Source organism: Tupaia chinensis, unplaced genomic scaffold (assembly GCF_000334495.1).
Source record: "Tupaia chinensis unplaced genomic scaffold, TupChi_1.0 Scaffold140218_1, whole genome shotgun sequence".
NCBI classification, from domain to species: Eukaryota; Metazoa; Chordata; class Mammalia; order Scandentia; family Tupaiidae; genus Tupaia; species Tupaia belangeri.
Genome location: NW_006200097.1, coordinates 639,436 through 657,200, shown reverse-complemented (window position 1 = coordinate 657,200; position 17,765 = coordinate 639,436). Strand labels below are relative to the sequence as shown.

At 49.4% G+C, this 17,765-nt stretch overlaps 1 protein-coding gene across 1 annotated transcript in view; it reads right to left on the bottom strand.

Annotated features, from left to right (window-relative positions):
- The window catches only part of PANX1 (pannexin 1), a gene marked incomplete at its 5' end in the record, with an annotated part of 41,140 nt that extends 23,389 nt beyond the window's left edge, over window positions 1-17,751 (bottom strand). The window contains 1 exon segment of the mRNA XM_014593313.1: window positions 17,703-17,751. Coding sequence (XP_014448799.1) covers window positions 17,703-17,751 — 49 coding nt within the window.
- Between the last annotated feature and the right edge of the window lie 14 nt (window positions 17,752-17,765).

Here is a 17,765-nt window from a genome sequence, read left to right as displayed (position 1 = left end):
GGGGTAGGGGGGTGTGGGGATGGGGGGAGGGATGTCTGTCATCCCAGCTACCTGGAGGCTGAGCAGGAGGATCACGACCTATCAACACCCTCTCGAAATGCCTCTTTCTTGCCTCTTCCTTTTTCCTCCCCCTCCCAAGCAAGGACACTCGCCTCCCCCAGCCCCCACCCCTTAAAAACAACAGAAAGCCTGATACGAGGTTAACTGCATTCAGATTTCCCAAACTACCCTGTATGTCAACTTCTCCTTCTCCCCTCCAGTCAGGGCCCAGTCTGGACTCCACATGGACTCAGTTGTCAGGTTTCTTCAGTCACCTCTTTCCGGGACGGTTCCCCAGCCCTTCTCTGCCATTTATGACCCCAACTCGTGGGGCACGCACCAGCTCTGCTCTGTGCAATGTCCTCGGTTTTGTGTCCGCTTCTCCATGCTCCAATCGAGGTCCTGCATCGAAGGCTAGACTAGCACAAAAGGGTCGCGGTCCTCCTCAGGACACCAAGGAGGGGTGGGGGAAGGCGATTAGTTTCCCCATGACTGTTGATGTCACTACAGTGGTCACTTAGATCGGGTGCTGTCTGCCAGGTCTAAGTGCCCTTAGCCCTGCAAAATGGCAGAGGGCCTGGGGCAGACCCTCAGAGATGATGTCAATATTGTGTGCTCAGCAAACATTCCCCCGGCAGTGAAGCAAATATCTCAACTGTCCTTGTAAAATGGCCATTTTTCTCCCTAACTAGCCTCCCATCCACATGTCTTATGGCGTCCTTTTCTTTACTCTCACGAGGAGCTTTCCCTTTGTTTTTCAGTATGAATATTGACCCGTGTAATCCTTGATTAGTCCGGATTTTATAATCCGTGACTGGCACTCACCTGGTTGTTAAAATAGCCCCACATCAAGCTACTTCCTGCGTCCTTCGACATGCCCCCCGTTTTTAAGTACTTCCACATCCCCAGGAACAAGATGTGCTTACCTTGTACTTCTCTATGCCAGCTCCACTACTGGCCATTTCTGCAAAGACCTGACTTCCCTTCCATGGGCAATGGAGTTTTAAAACCAAGATTTAGGCGCTAGATGAGCTCACGGCTACTGACGCGTCACTGTTCTCAGGCCCTTCCAGCAGGTGAAGCTAGGAAATGAGAGGGTCTTCAGAAAGTTCACGCACAATGTGTGCTGTGCAAACCACTAGGCATGGAGCTCAGCTTCTTCTGGCACCCAAATAAAGGCGTACTAGCTCGCTGTAACACTTCGAAAAAGAATCTAGTTTGAGGCACTTCGAAGAATAAAACATCAGTTGGAAAAGCGCCCTTATCAGAAGGACATGAATCCTGCTCAAGTTAAAACAAGAATAAACGTCGAATTTAGAGTGATATCTGAATGTAAGAATGTTGAAATCACTGATGTTTTACAAAAAGTTCACAGGAACAACATCCCAAAGAAGTCAGAGTTTATACATGGATGACTTGTTTTAAGAAAGAAGGTGGTATGGCGGTTAAGGTGTTAGATTCCCACGTGGCCAACTGCAGAGCAGGTCCCAGACCCCACAGCTTGAAAATCACAACAAATAAATAAATAGTTTGGGCTTCTTTGTGGGTTTTTTTTTTCAGTTTGTTTTTTCTTTTTAAAAGAACGAGGTCTCGCTGAAGATAACGCTCATAGTGGCAGACCATCCACTTCAGTTCACAAGGAAAACGCCATCTTGTTTGTGCCCTAATTGGAGAGGACTGGCGATTAACAGCAGAACAACAGCCAACACTATGGCCTGCTCCAGTGGGTCAACATACACAATTGTGACAAAAATTTAAGTTGAGCAAGCTTTCTGCTTCATGGGCACTAAAACTATCGTACACCATCAGCTGCAGACAAGAGCAGATCTTTTCACGGAAATGTTCAACCAGTGGGTCAAGACCCTGAAGCATCTCTTTGAAGAACTGTAACAGGAGAGGACACTGGCATTTCCAGTACAATCCATCCCTAAGACAAAGAATGATCAAAGCAGTGGCTACAAAGAAGTGAACGTGACCCGGCAAAGGAGAAGTGGATCAGTCAAGAGCGAAGGTCATGGCAACAGCTTTTGTGCTGCTCAACTGTCAGAGGGTATATGCACTTGCTAGGAGGGGACTGAGGGAGAGAAAGCACCCCGGGGGCAGGCAGGCCGCAATCATTTTCCTCCATTCCTCCATCTTGTTAGGACTTGAGGCAGGCATTTACACATGCCTGGCCTGCTTTTCAAGCCAACGAGGCTGGAATTTCAACTGCGGCTGGCCATGTGGGATCCAGCTCCGGATGCACTGAGCTTAACTGGCACACCACAGGGCTGGCCCTACTACAGAGTTTTTAAAGGAAGGTATCATCTGATTTTCATTTTTTTTAACATTTTTATTTATCATTATTAATTTGACCAGAGTGAGAGACAGAAGGAAAGTGAGAAAGCAAATGTCTAGGACTTGAACTGCAGTTGGCCATGTGGGAGTCCAGAGGCTTAACCAGTACACCACCTGCTGGCCCCAATTTTATTTTAAAAGGTCCACTCTGAATCCTGCGCCAGTAACTAACCATCAGGGCTCCAGAACAGAAGCAGAGACGGTGAGGAATCTACTGCACTAGTCCAGGTGAGGGCCGGTGGGAAGACAGCCACAGCGCGTCTACCCAAAGTCTCTGGGCCAAAGACCTGGTCCCAGCCTGGCCCCAGACAAAAGCTTTGGTTCCATGAAATGAAGATTAATGCAAACAAAACAAAACAGAATGTAGAAAAGGAAATCAAATCTCTCTGATATGCTATTTATATATTCAAAAATTAAGCAGTGATCTGCAAAAAGACTAAAACAAGGCCTGTGGAGCAAGTGGGATTGGTACAGAGCCCTCAAAATCTTTGCCGTTTTGTTTGTGTTCTTTATCAAACAAAAAGAACAAAAATAGTCACTACCCAAATAAAAACTCTTGCACAACGAAGGGATGTATAAGGCAAGGCTGAGGTGGCTGACTTTCACCAAGGGCAAATGCACACAGACGACAGAGGACCGAGTGACAGCACAGCTCAGACAGGGTACATGACCAACCAGGGCCAGGAGCAAGCGTGTGGGCCGAGTGGGCCCCGTGGACATGCCTCATTGCTCTTCAGCTTGCTTCATTCACCAAACTCTTACTTGGTGGCACAACTCATTCACACACTAGGAAGAAATGATGGGACCAACGTGACTCCCACTTACGTCATTCGCTTAAGAAATGTTCACAGATGAGTGCCTTCCCAACACACAGTCTTCCACGTAAGGAGAAGAGAGTACTTACTGAGCACTGCTATCAGACAGTAGGTGCTCATTTGGTTTAATAACGGAAACTTACGAACTACTTATTGTTCCCATTTTACAGGTGAGGGAACAGAGGCTCAAACGGGTTAAGTGAAGTGAGGCCTGCTGTGATAGAACGCTGAGTATGTGGCCATACTGTCTCCCCGCCACCATGACACCTTGGGGATGAGTGACCAGAGTGGAGGGAAGTGGAGGCAGGGCAGGGGCTGGTGGAGGAGAGAAGGCCTGGCACTGCCGAGGGCAAGGCCAGCTAGCTGCAGCAGTGAAGACCAGCATCGATCCCCCCACCAACCCAGTCCTGAGCTCTAGACCCAAGTTCATAAAAAGTGTCATCAAAAACCAGAGATCCGACAAGAATACCACCTGGAGTCGATGGCTGGGGTGTGAGGACCTTACCCAGAGCACTTCACACCCCTTGTATGGGGTCAGAGAGACAGTCAGCAGGATAGAGGGGACTGTGGCATGGAGTTCACCCAGAAGGGACAGAGTCTAAAGTCATGGAAGAGAGGGGCCAGATCTAATAAGCAACAGCATTAAAAATGTCACAACAGGATATGTGATATGTGCAAGCCAGGAGTAAATCCTGCAATGTGGTGGTTCTCTGTTTTGTATTGTGAGATGGCTGTGGGGAAACTGGGCACAACCCCAAGATGAACATGAGAAATGGATGTTACAGAACACAAGGGGGAAAAGAGGGTCAGGTAAGTCGTCTATCAGAAGAAGTTCTGAAACTTATTTCTAAATCTGGCTTTAAAAAAAAATAAAATTAGGGAACCAGCAGTTAGCGTAATGGCTATGTCGCTGGACTCCCACATAGTCGACTGCGGTTCGAGTCCCAGACCCGGTGGCTTAAAACTCACACCGGGCGCGTGTGCGTGCGTGCCCAAGATCCCGAGAGGAGAATGGAGGAGAAGGGATTGCAGCATGACCATCCCCCCAATAAATAAATAAATAAAAATAAAAATAGAAATAAAATAAAATAAAATTATACTCAACAGGTATTGGGTTTTTCACATTTACTTCCTAGCAAATTCATTTTTTATTCTTTTTTTGGTAGGTTTTCGCTATATGATGCATGAGCTCTCCAGAGAGAGAAAATGAGAAATCACTCCTCAGAGGGGATGGCCATGCTGCAATCCCTTCTCTTCCACTATTCTCGGTATTTTGGGCACAGCACGCACATGTGCCTAGGGTGATTTTCAAGCTGCCCGGCTGGGACTCCAACCATGGGTGTTCAGTGCCTTAACCACTCCACCACCTGCTGGTCTCCCTAGCAGATTTCTTAACCTCTCTGAACCCAATGCATCCCATTTGAGAAGACTCACAGAGGTCCTATGAGATTTCATGAAACACCTGCCAAGTGCTAGCACACAGAAGGCCTCAATTCATGGAAGCTAGTGTCATCTGCAGTGCCCTGCCCCGCAGTAAAATGGGAAGGATACAAGGATGTAGGTTCCTTGGTCACATCTTGTATTATTTTCTTCAGGGCACTTATAATCATTTTAACTTCCCACTCACCTACTGGTTACCCATCCATCTTATCTTTCCCAACTCCAGACCAAACGCACCATGAAGGTGGCTTTGGACAACTTGATCTTAAAGGGACCAATGGATTCCAGCAAGTTCTTTGGCAGAATCTTTCCCTCAAAGAGGCCTTTTGAAAGCGAGCCTTTGTACTTTCTACAATGAGCTGTTTTGTGTAAGAAAAGGCCTTGAGGACCTAAATTCAAGGCTGAATTAAAGATCAGTGTTTCCAAGAAAATGCAAAGAACTGACCACAACTGTTACTTCTTTCAAAGTACCAGCAATAGGCTGCAAATACAAGGACGTTCTCAACAGGCACCAAGGTTTCATGTGACAGATGCAGATGCTAAAGTGGCACATGTTCAAGAAACAGCACCAGCAAACGCCTCGAGTCTTGGAGGTCGATGGCATGTTTAAGACAGGGCAGGCCATGGTGTCTGGAGCAGAGTCTAGCTGGGGACCAGACAAGGACGTCCCGGGAGGACATGCTGGAAAGACCAGACGTGACTCCCTAAGTGATGACAAGGAGGGTTTGGCAGAACAGGTCAGGGGGAGCGTGCATGTCCTCGGCGCTCTGACTGTCCATGTACCACGTCCCAGTGACAGGCTGGGCTGGCCGAGACTATCAGAGCACACCACCTGACCCTACACCAACCAGGCCCTCCTGGGTCAGAGGGTCCCGCAGGACCAGGGTACACTCAGTAGTCAGCCTGCAGAGTGCTTCTTGTGACACTGTTTCTCACCCTGTTCCTTCACTTACCCCTCTCTATCCAGTGGACAGCGTCTAGCCTTACAAGGTCTCACAATGACATGTGACATGCCAGGACTAGAACCCAGGCAGTCTGGCTCCCAAACTCACATCTTAACCACTATTCCACGTGGTCTCTCAGAAGTGAGAAAATACAAAGGATCTGAAGGGTTACTGCTGAGAAAAACGTCACGCTCAAAGGCCCAGACAAATGGGGTATCAGCTGGGCTTCGGGACAGCAGGGGAAGGGACAAGGAGACACTGCCTACACACGGTCACTGTGACAATATTTCCCGCCCCTTGGCTGTCAACCTCCTGAGCCCCAGCCAGGCCCTTCAGGACTGCCAGCTTCTCACAGGCCCTCAGTGGTTAGGGCTTCCTGCCCTGCTAGGTGACAGGGGGTCCCTGGGGCCCACCGAGAGCAGGCATCCACTCCAGACCTGCTCACCACCACCAGGGACAGCCTTACTCCTCGCCATGTGCTGTGCCAATTGACTTCAGAAAGCCCATTCTGAATGTGAAGTGTCCTTGCTGTCAGAGCAGACCCGCTACCGTGACCAGCTGAGTCTTCCCAAATGGGCCCCAGGAGCCCTGGGACAACAGCATGGGGCAACAGCATCCCAGCCCAGCTCCCCACGAGCTTTGATGAGGTGCCTGCCCCATAGAATGTATCAAGGCACACCCTATGGGAGGGCCGGTACAGCCAGTCCTCAAAGCACACACAGGGTAGGGCTCCCCACACACTGTCACATGTCACAGAGGCTCTCCGCAGAGCACCTGGGCCAAGGTTTGACAATGATCATTGTTAAAAGCCCTGATATTTGCTGGATAAACTCACCAATCTAACACACCGATCCCTCAGGTCCTCCAGAGTTGGACCCCTGGCCATTTCTCCAGGCTCTTCATGCCACTCCCACTTCCCCCTCCACAAAAGGTTCTCTAATGCACATCTTCAAGTTTTTCCAAGAGGGCGTCACATGCTGATGTGGAACTCAGCTAAGGGGGACTTCCTCAGCACACCAACCCCAATGCGTCTGACTGTGAGGGTCATTGAGGGTCATGTCCGCCAAGACACTCATTCCAAAGCACTTCTCACTGCCAGGCTTCCAAAATCACAGGGGCAGCCATCTCCCTGCAGACTGCGGGCTCCCAGAACCTCACCTGCCTCTGCGCTGCCAGACCCTGGTGCACAGCACAGACGCCATGACTGTGTTCAATCAAGGAGGAAATGCATGGCAGAGGCAAAGGATGAAAGAATAACTCCCGTAGGTGGGCATGGGCCCAAGTGCCAGAAGCGAGGGCACGGGAGTGCTCCTGCAAACTAATTTTAGTCCAATGCCCTCATTTTACAGGGGTGTAACTGGTCATACATGCTCTGGGCAGCTGTTCCTCACGATTGAGCAGTAAGTATAGTAAAAGCGTTCCTTCAGTTCTGAAGAGTACCAGTTTCTGTCCCATTATTCACTTCAATGTGTGCAACGGAGAAAGCTACCTGGGGACACAAAGGCTTAGTGCGTCTAAAGGGAAGAGATGAAGCCTTATTAAGAAGCATGTCCTGGGCCAGCAGGTGGCATGGTGGCAAAGGGCCTTCAGATTGTAGAAGCTTAATTTATGCTCGTTTGAAGTCCACCAGCAGTTACTGAACACCAAGTATGTGTCAGGCCTCTTTCCACTCATTATTTCATCCAATGAGTTTCACTATTGGTTTTCAGAAATGAACAACACAGCGCAATCAAAGGAGAGACCAACTTCCCCAAGGGACAACTGAATAAGAACATCTGTCTGAAAAGGAGCCTTGCCACAGGGGAGTGGCTGTGCCTTTATAGAACTTTCAGGACATTTACATAAGTCTCCAAAATGTGGTGCAGGTAGAAGCATTTTTTTTAAGTTTTAAGATTTTTGCCATAAGATGAATGTACCCCCCAGAGACAGAGAGAAAGGGAAAGTGAGAAATTATTCACTGACACACACTCGCCCCCATGGGGGATGGCCACATGCAATTCCTTCTTCTCCATTCTCTACTCAGGTTTCTGGGCACGCACGCACATGTACCCCGTGTGATTTTCCAAGCCATCAGATCTGGGACTCAAACACTGCCAGCCATGTGGGAGTCCAGCGCCTTAACTACCATGCCACCTGCTGGTCCACAAAAGAAACGCTTTTTAAAGCATTTTCAGCCAGCCAGTGGCATAGTGGTTAAGGTGGCTGGACCCTACGTGGCCAACTACACAATTCGAGTCCCACACCCAGCAGCTGAAAAACATGGGGCATGTGTGCCCGGAACCCTGCAAGAAGACATGGAGAAAGGATTGCAGTGTGACCATCCCTGACGCAGGTGCTTTCTCACTTTCTCTCATCTCTCTCCAGCGAGCACGCATGCCCCTCTGGTAAATTAAAAAAAAAGACAATTTCACATTTCCTAATAAATATTTGATAGCTTCACTAGTTAACTAGGTATTTATTTCATGAGAGACAGAGGCAGAGAGACAGACAATCACCCTCAACAGAGTCTCACAGCATGATTCTCCCTCAACCTTCCCAGCCAGCGTCACCAGCACCAACTGGCGTGCACGGGTCTACCCGGAGAGCGCGCTGCAATCTTCCACGTGGCTCCCAGCGCTCAGAGCCCTGTGCCACCACGGCGCCGTGGCAGCTGGGCTGGTGGGCCAAACGCAAACAGGAAAAGAGGGCTCAGAAGTGAAACTGTATTGTTTTCAACATTTTAAATTAAAAAATAATAATAAAAGGTAGATAAAGAGAGTTGAGATGTATTTCAGAAGGGTGAAGGCAGGATGTAGGATCAAATACCTCAGGCCAGAAGGTAAGGCAAGCAGGCAGACGAGAAGGGCTGATCCCCACACACTGCCCAGTGTGCCAGCCAGAGCCCAGGAATGAGTTCTATAAATCCCAATGTCAATGGGGAGCTGGGCCCCGAGACAGTGAGGACGGCAAATTAAAACCTGAAAATAGTGTGTTGGTGGAGAGGGAGAGGGGTATCCCCTACACTGTTGATGAGGGTATTAAGTACATGTAAAAGTACCTTTTACATGTAAAAGACGCGGCCCTTTGAACCCTCTAACTTCCAACTCCTCTCTCCAGATTAACCTGAGAGCGATGGCTCTGAAGGATGTTCTGGAAACCCTTGAGACTCTTTCTGGAGGTCCATGATGTTAAAGCCATTTTTTCAATTCCACGCATTGTTATTTATCACCTTTTTATTCTCTCCTCTCAAGACTATAAACAGAGGCATTTCCAGAGGCTATGTCCCGGGTTGTCACATGAAACAAGCCAGAGGCAGATGGGAGAACCCAGGGTCTATCAGTCAGACACCAAGGTGATTTGCAAAAATGAGTACTGCTGCCTCCCTCATGACGAAGTTTTTGCCTTTGAAGTTATTCTTAATAAAAATATGACATATATAACAGGCAATGAGTTTAATAAAAGTTATGTGTCTCAGCTTTTTTTTTTTTAAAGGCTTTTGCCACAGGGTGTGTGTATTTGTCAGAAACAGACAGACACACTGAAAAATCACCCTCTGGGTATGGCCACACTGCAATCCCTTCTCCTCCATTCTCCTCTTGGAACTTTGGGTACACATGCGCCCAGCATGATTTTCAAGCTGCCAGGTCCAGGACTAAACTGCAGTCATCCATGTGGGAATCCAGTCCCTTCCATACCATACCACTTGCTAAACCCCTCTCAGCTGTACTTTCTAACACGCTAAGCCCAATAGATAAAACCCATAAACAAAAGTTCTTTAGAATCCTCAGGAAATTTTAAGCATATAAAGGGGCCATCGACTAAAAATTTGGGGAACTTCTGCCCTGGAGAAACATTTTGCATGAGGGAGGACATACGGGGTGTTCACCGAGTCACCGTTTGCGGGAGGAAGAAAAGGATGGACACGCAAGCTCACGAATGGACGGTTAAATGAACTGAGGTCTAGTCACGTGGCGGAAAATGATGCCACATTTAAAGAGGCAGATCTATGTGTATTCACATGAAAATATTGCCATTGTACATTAAAGATAAATGAGCAAATTGCAAAATAATATGTACAACACATGAATCTAACAATGTTAAAATACAAACAAAATAATGCTTTTGTATTAGAGCACAGAGACATGTAGGACACACATGAAACAAAGAGCAGGGCCGGCCCTGTAGCACAGTGGTTAAGAATTGAGCGTTGGGAATCAGATCTCACATGGCCAACCTTGGTTTGACTCCCGACCCTGGCAGCCTGAAAACCATGCCAGGGGCACGTGCTTAAAACGTTGAGAAATGGAGGAAAGAGGATTGCAGCATGACTGCGCCCTACGAAAGGGTGTAGGCGGTTAAAACAAGAGTTACCTCTGGGGATACACAAACATCAGGATAAACATCTGGAAAATAAATCTGGAAAACTCCCTCCACTGCCACTGCCACTCCAGCAGAACAGTGCAGAGCTGTTGCAGGGAACACCTCAGGCCTGCCACACACAAGTCCATCTCCTGAGGGGAGGCTCCCAGCGCACTCAGAGCCTGCCTATCCCTCTGTGGGGATCTCCACCACGCTCTGAACCTATCGGGAAGTTGCTAGATCTCTTGGAGTATTTCTTCTTTATTAGCCCATCCACAAGTGATCACAGCTTCCTGCGATCAGAAAGACTGTAGGAACCGAACTTCTGTGCACTCAGCTCTAAGTGGCTCCCAAGATCCCTTCCCTGGGTGTGAGCACTTGCCAGAGTAGCTCACAGAGCTCAGGCACGCACGCACTTACTGTCGCCAAGTTCCTACAGAGGACGTTCTGAAGATACGGCAGGGAAGGGTACAAAGGGCAAGGTCCAGAAGGGTCCCGAGAAGGACTGTCCGTCTGTCCCTTGGAGCTGGGAGGTGCCACGTCCCGTCCCGCCTCACCCTCCCAGCACACGGATGCAACCTGGAAGCTCTCTGACCCCGGACCTTGTGGGAGTGTCCTTCCCAACACTATCAGTAGGAGCAAAAACGAGCGAAATGGTTAAACTGTGGGTTACACTTACACGGCATTCTATTTTGTGGACAACAGTCAAGAGTACAAAGCTAGAACATGGTAAGACGTCCCTGACTTGGTGTTTGATTTTTACAAAGTAGATACACAAGTTGTGTCTTATCTTTCACACACAGTATCCTTGATAGTGCCCCAAACCAGATCTTGCTCGGACATGTTATAATTAGTATAAATTTATTTTGGTACAAAATAAAATGAAGTCCACACACACTATTTTTTCAATTACACCTTTTCCATGAACTTTTTGAAGGACCCCCCACCCCTTTCTACACACATATACATAAATAGTCTGGGGTCAAAATAGAGCAATGGTTCTCTCTGGTGGGAGAATTATGGCTTTTTTCTTTCCATATTTTCAACAACAGGCCTGACCTTTAAAAGCAGATAAATACATACATATATTGGGTTTTTCTAAGGAAAAATGCATCGTGACTTTCCCGACAACCAATATAATTATTCAGAAAGACAAAGGAAGCTTTAGAGATAAGAAATGGGAGAGAAATCCCCCCATCGGCAGTCTCCACAGGCACATGGACCTTCCCCCCCACAGAGGCCCCACGCAGGTTCCCTTCAGGCCCCCTTTTCCCCAGGCACCTGATGCCTGCTGCCCCTGGAAAGCCTGGCACTACCCCACTCGCCCAGGGCACAATGCTCCCAACTGCCTCTCCTTCCCCACCCGGACCAAACTCAGCGCCTCCTTCAGGGAGGTCTGGAGTGGCTTTGATGAGAAAGCAATCCAAAGAGCAATGCGATGCGCAAGTATGGTGTCTGTATGGTCTTACAAGGAATCTGCTGGGCCAGCAGGCGGTGTGGTGGTTTAGGCGTGGCATTCCCTATGGCCAGCTGTGCAGTTCGAGTCCCAGACTGGTGGCTTGAGAAACACATCAGGTGTGTGCACGTGCCCCAAATCCTGAGAGGACAGAGAAGGTATTACGGTGTAGCCACTCCCGGGGTGATTGCTCATTCTTTCTTGCTCCAATGAATGTATGCCTCCTATGGCAAAAATCTAAAATAAATAAAAGAGCTGCTAACTCAAACCTAGTTTCTGAGAAGATTCTAGTTTATTTTCACTTTTTACTAGGGATGAGGGTTTTGTCTATTTCAAAACAATAGTGTCCCCACAACAATAGCCTTATTTCAATGTTTTTCCTTGTTTTAGGAGGGTGAAGGGGACAAAGAGAAGGGCAATAAATAAATATGAATCCTCTAATTTGCTGGGGGGGGGTTGTTTTTTGTTTTTGTTTTTTGTTTTTGTTTTTTTTTTTTAGTTTTTTGTTCTAGGGCTTGTGTGCTCATGAGAGATAAACAGGGCAGGGGATGGTGAGAAATCAACCCCCTGGGGAAATGGCTACACCAACCCCTTCTCCATTCTCCCCTCAGGGTTTGGGACACACGTACACATTCCTGGTGTGATTTCCAAGCCACCAGGTGCAAGATTCAAACCGAGAAGCTGGCCATGTGGGATCTGGGGTCTTAACCTCCTCACCACCAGCTGGCCCATTCACTGGGTATTTTAAATCCAGAGAACAGGGTGCATTGAAAGGGAACAAATGCTATTTGGGTAAGTTGCAGTGTATCGATATCATTACTGTTTGTTTACTGTCATTTCTTGTTCTATTACCATTACCATAATCACCGATGATTCTAGATCGTTTAGAAAAAAAATATCCTCAGTGAGGAGGAAAGTGAGAAATCACCCCTGAGGGGATGATCACACTGTACCCCCTTCTCCTCTATTCTCCTCCTGGAATTTTGGGCACACATGCCAGGGAAGACTTTCAAGTTGCCAGGTCTAGGACTTGAACATGTTCAGTCATAATGGGAACCCAGCACCTTAACTACCATGCCACCTGCTGGTCACGGTTTCTGAAGTTCTTGCTAATTTTTTTATACTGACTCAAGATATATAAAATCCCATTTTAGGGACAATATAAAAACTAACACTCAGGATCCAAAAATACTAAAATTCCAACATCTCTGTTCTTTCTGATCATTTGCACCTACTTTATCGAATGCTTATTATGTGTCCAGTTTCATGCTGGAAACTATGGACAGAGACTTACCTGACAGTAGACAGCCGGTCCTTGTCCTCACCCTAGTCTGGTGGAAAGAGTATTACAAACATTTACCTAGCATCTTGTAGGAAGTGAAAGGAAGAAAACGTATACTGTCTTATTAGAACACTGATCAGTAAGTCCAACTTAAAAGTAACAATTTTACCTCTGAAAGGGGTCATGTTTTTGTTTGTTTTTAAAGGTTTTTGTCATAGGGTGCATATGTTAGCTGGAGAGAGACGGAGAGACAGAGGGGATGGCCGCACCTCAATCCCTTCTCTTCCCTGCCCGGAATTCTGGGCACACAAGCACATGCGTCCAGAGTCTGCCACTGGGCCCAGGACTTGAACTGCAGTCGGCCACGTGGGAGTCCAGCACCCTAACCACTACACCACCCACTGGCCCAGGGTCATGCCACTCGTCTAACCAGGAGCACATCACAAGGCCTCCTCCAATTTTCTAATAAGTCACGCTTACGGGGAGTTAGAAGGAGGTGGTATACAAGGTTTTTTACTTACTTGAAATAGGAAGTTAAGAACTCAAAATTGGGAAATGATTTCACCCTTCAGGAAACTGATACTGTTCTCATCTCCTTTCCTTCCCATGGAAGGAGGGGGGTATTTGAAAAGCTTTATAAGTAAGCTTTACATGGAACAGACATTTTGAAAGATAATTATCTACTATTGGGGGACTGCTGAGACAGATTATGATGATATACTGTGGAATATTTTCCTGCCTGTTAATAGTGAGGTGATCTCTGGGTACTTTTATCCACTAGAAGTGGATAAAACAGCTACTGTATGATGCAGTCTGTCACAAAATGAGGTATTATATGCTAATATGTTATATTAGCACAGAGAAAGGACAGTCAGGCAGAGGGAGGTGTCTATAATGTCACCTCTAGCACATGGCGAGATTTGTGTATTTATCACCATGAAAATGTATTGACGAACTACTTGTATAGAAAGGAAAAAAAAATTAACGAGGTAAACCACACAAGCAACACGTGTCTTTCTGGACAGCTTGAGTCTGGAAGAGGCTAGGCATTTCTCTCGGCTCCTGGTTCTAAGTGAGTTGAGGATGTGTTGTTATGGGGCCTACGCCCTGAGCCTAAGTATCGGCCACTCTTACGGACACTCCTGCAAAGCGACCTGTTCTGAAAAGCATCTACCCATAGTCCCAAAAAACGTGCCTAAATTCAGCCATGACAGACCCGATGACTTAAGCTGCCCAGCACCAATCCTACCATAAATGTCCCATCCTTGTGACTTTGTCTACACCTAATTACTTCCCAAAGTCCCCCTCTCCGAATATCATCGCACTAGGGGGGACTTCGACCTAGGAATTGGGGATGGGGGACACTCGGTCTGTAACAGCAGCACATGCAGGCAGTTCATTTCTTCCACAGTTTGGATAAACACTCCCAGATCTCAGGGCGTGAGGCTATGCAGTCACGCTCCTGTTCCACACTAAGTTGTCCCTAGCTACGTCCTAAACCTTGTCACTGTCTGGGAAAGAAGCTGCACCCTTACTGGCATTTGGGAACAGATGTGATAGAAATGGGAGTCCTCTGGGACACAGAACCGCCTTCCAGCAGTTTCCACAACAGTGGCTGGCACGTGTGCCATGTCCGAGTCACTGAGAATGGTGCTCGTCCCTCCTCCCCGGGGCAGCCCGTCAGCATTCTCAACACAGATCCCTCCTCTCCGCAGAAGGGGAGCTGGGTGCTGTCACACAAACTCCGTCCCTCCCGTACTGACACGCGCCCCTGCTGCTATGAGCATGGGCAGACGTCTGGGAGGGAGGGGGCCAGTGCGGCCTGACCCAGGACAGCGCCTGTACTGTGACATGGAGCTCAGAGGGCAGTCTTCCAAGCAACCAGGTCCCTCATCTGAACGCCCCCTTCCTCTCAGCCCCATGATCCCCCAAGGGAAGACACAGGAGAACTCTCCAAGTGCTCAGGACTAAATCTCTGCTGAGCACGTGGAAGACGTGCCACAGAATGAGAGGAAGGGAAAGTGAGGGCTGGTGAGGCAGCCGTACCGACTTCCCCCCGCCCGCAGCACAGAGCCTTCCGTGTCCAAAGTCACGATTACGTGTAAGTCGTCTTCTGCTGTGTGCCAGTTCCGTGCAGTTGGCTTTTCCACCCTCGTCCAGTTGAATCTGACCCGCTAGGAGAGTGGGTCTGTGGAATCTAGAAAGGCTGAGTAGGAGTATCAGGCCTTACTGAATAGGCACACACCTGAGCACCTCTAGGCAACCTGAAAGCTCCGGGTCTCAAGGCCAAATGCTCCCACACACACCTCGGAAGTTACGAGCGTCCTCGGGACTCCCTCCGGAGGGCTTCTGCTCGCTACCCTCACAGCCACAGGGCACACCAGGGCCAACGGGCAGCCCCACGTTACTGCAAAACTACCACAGAGGACCACGATCCTGGCCTGATAAAGGCCGCCAGAGCCCACAAGGCCAGCACGCGGCTGGAGTCCGGACTGAGCAGCTTGAGAAACATGTCCTCCCTGTTGGCATGCCCAAAACCCTGCAAGGAGGAAGAAGTGAGAGAGAAGAGATGGCAGCGTGACCATCCCACGGTGGGGTGGGGAGTGCTTTCTCAACAATAAGTAAATCAAAGCTACCGGGCAGCTGCCCTCCACCCTGACGATAGGTACCAGCCCGCACAGTCCCTCCAGACCTCATGACTTCTGTAATGAGTACCTGGTGAAGGAGCAGGGCAGAGTCCCCACGGCGCTGTCCCCACTGCAGCCCTCACCGATCCAGGCTGCCTCACACTGGACCCGTGTGAGTGGCGGGCTAGGTGGTGGATCGTGGTTTCAACACCTTATTGGGAGTGCTTGCCTCTCTCTAAGAAGTCAATCAACTTTGAAAGAAGTTTTTAATTTCTAAGGAAATTTACACGGGGGTGGGAGGCCAGAAGGTAGTGCAGCAGCAACACAACTTAGGCTTACATGGGGAGGTCCTCAGTTCACATCCTGAAACCTCTCTATACACGCTGGCTATGTAGGCGTGTGCTCAGGATCTGGGCTGGCAGGGGCTGGACTGTGGTACAGGGCCCTGCCAGAGCTGTCACCCTCCTTCCTTTTCCTGTGTGTCTCTTAAGAATGTACTCTGCTTCACCAGAATAAGAAGTTTCTGATGTGTCATACATTCAGTACCAGGTGGCAATCGTCTTCAGAGTCCCCCTAGGAGGAGGACTAGAGGTGGAGCGTGGACATGGAGGGGACCAACTCCTCCCTTCTGTCTCCTTCCCACCAGCCGTCCAGGACGGGACCACTCCTGATTTACCACCACCCAACTCTACACAAGGGGCATTCGTGGAAAGGAGGGATTATCTCAGGACCCAGGCTACGTGGTGGTTTCCCTTTCAGCTGGAAGCCTTCATTCCCTGTCATCTGGAAGGCAGAAGGAAACCCCCATGACTATGCTTGCCCAAAGAACAGGAAAACCGAACACTCATCTTCCATAATGAACTCGGCAGCTTCTTCCAAGCTCAACAACTTGGCACTGCAGATCACAAAAACCAAACTATCATCCTTTCCTAACCAACTTTCCCCCCAACTTCACCATCTCCATCAAAACCACCAGCACTCGCCACTGGCCGAGACGCACAACCTTCACGCCAGCTCTGACCAGTCTCTGCCCTCGAAGCATGTCAAGAACGAGGTATCCACGTGCCACTTCTAGTTCCTTGATCTCTTAGAAGTCACCCAGCACTCCCTTCCACTCGTCAGGCCATCCACGCACTCCATGCACGAGACCTCAACCAGGCCCACCTCGTGGCATGCGGCCCTCCTGGCCCCATTCTCTCACCGCCTTCCCCAGTCCACCTGCCGTTACTTATTACGTGCTATTTTCAATCGGTCTGTCCTCTGCTCGGTCACTGACTTCACACTCCTGAGATCAGTCTACACTGGCCTGTTCTAAGCAGACCTAGGCCGTATTCACTGTGGAATTTCAGGAGCCCTGACTAATCCTCCTGTCTCCGCAAGGAAACTTCACGTCTCCCCTTCCAGGATCACGTGACATTCCCTGCCATCTCAAAGCCTTGGCAAAGGCCTTACCTCTGGGGCAGGACGATGGTACAGCACTAATGCTACACCCAGCCAGGCTGACCCCGGGGGAGGGTTCAGATTCAGGTCCAAGGACTCCCTGGACAAAGTGGGTGTGATGTACACACCCATGATTCAAGGAGTGGAGGACTGCATGAGGTATCTGTTGGGGGTGTCTGACTATCTCTGTCTGTGGTTCATAGAAGAAATAACTAAAAAACAAAAACAAAAACAACTTAAAAACAAACTCACCTCTGCTTACCCAAAGCCCCCCAAATTGTCCCCTGAGGCCCGGTACCAAGGACCTCCTCCCCCCCTCCCCAGCTGTCCACAGCCCCCTACATGCCTTCCTGGGCTCTCCACTGTCTCGTGTGGAGTCAGACAGCTGACGAGAACAACCACATAGCCACGTGCTCTCCCCAAAGCAGACTTCCCATCTCAGAATCAATGAGAACCCAGAACTCAGAGCGGGCTTGTCCATCTCACCTAAGGGACACAGGTGTCCTGACACGGCCAAGCCACGTGTGCTCCGTCGGCCACCGCCCAGCTACAGCTCATCAACAATCCCTCCAATGTGTAATGGGACAGTGGGAGGCGACCTCGCTCCCAGCACCGGCTTCGCATCCTCCCTGTGGCCACTCTGGAAATCGCACAAAACCGAGGCGGCTGCACAGATATGTCGGTGTGGGCGTGGGAAGAGGTTGTGACTGTTGTTCTTGGCCCGTCATAAGGGTGGGGGACACCGACTCTAAGCTACAGCCCCGGGGGGCCCGGCACGGGGACAAAACAAGGGGTGGGAGTGCGAGTGGAGCCCGCGGAGGTGCACGCTTGGCACGCGAGGGACGAACATGACAACCACCACTTGGGACTCCAAACCGGATCCGCGCCATCGCAGCGCGGAGCACTCCCGGGAGCGCCAAGATCGAGGCCCCAAAAGATGGAGGCGCGGCCAAACCCGTCTCGCCCGCCGGCGCCCCGCCTCACCGATGGAGATCTCCTGCGCGAAGGCCAGCGAGATGAGCAGCAGCGGCAGGCCCCCGCCAACCT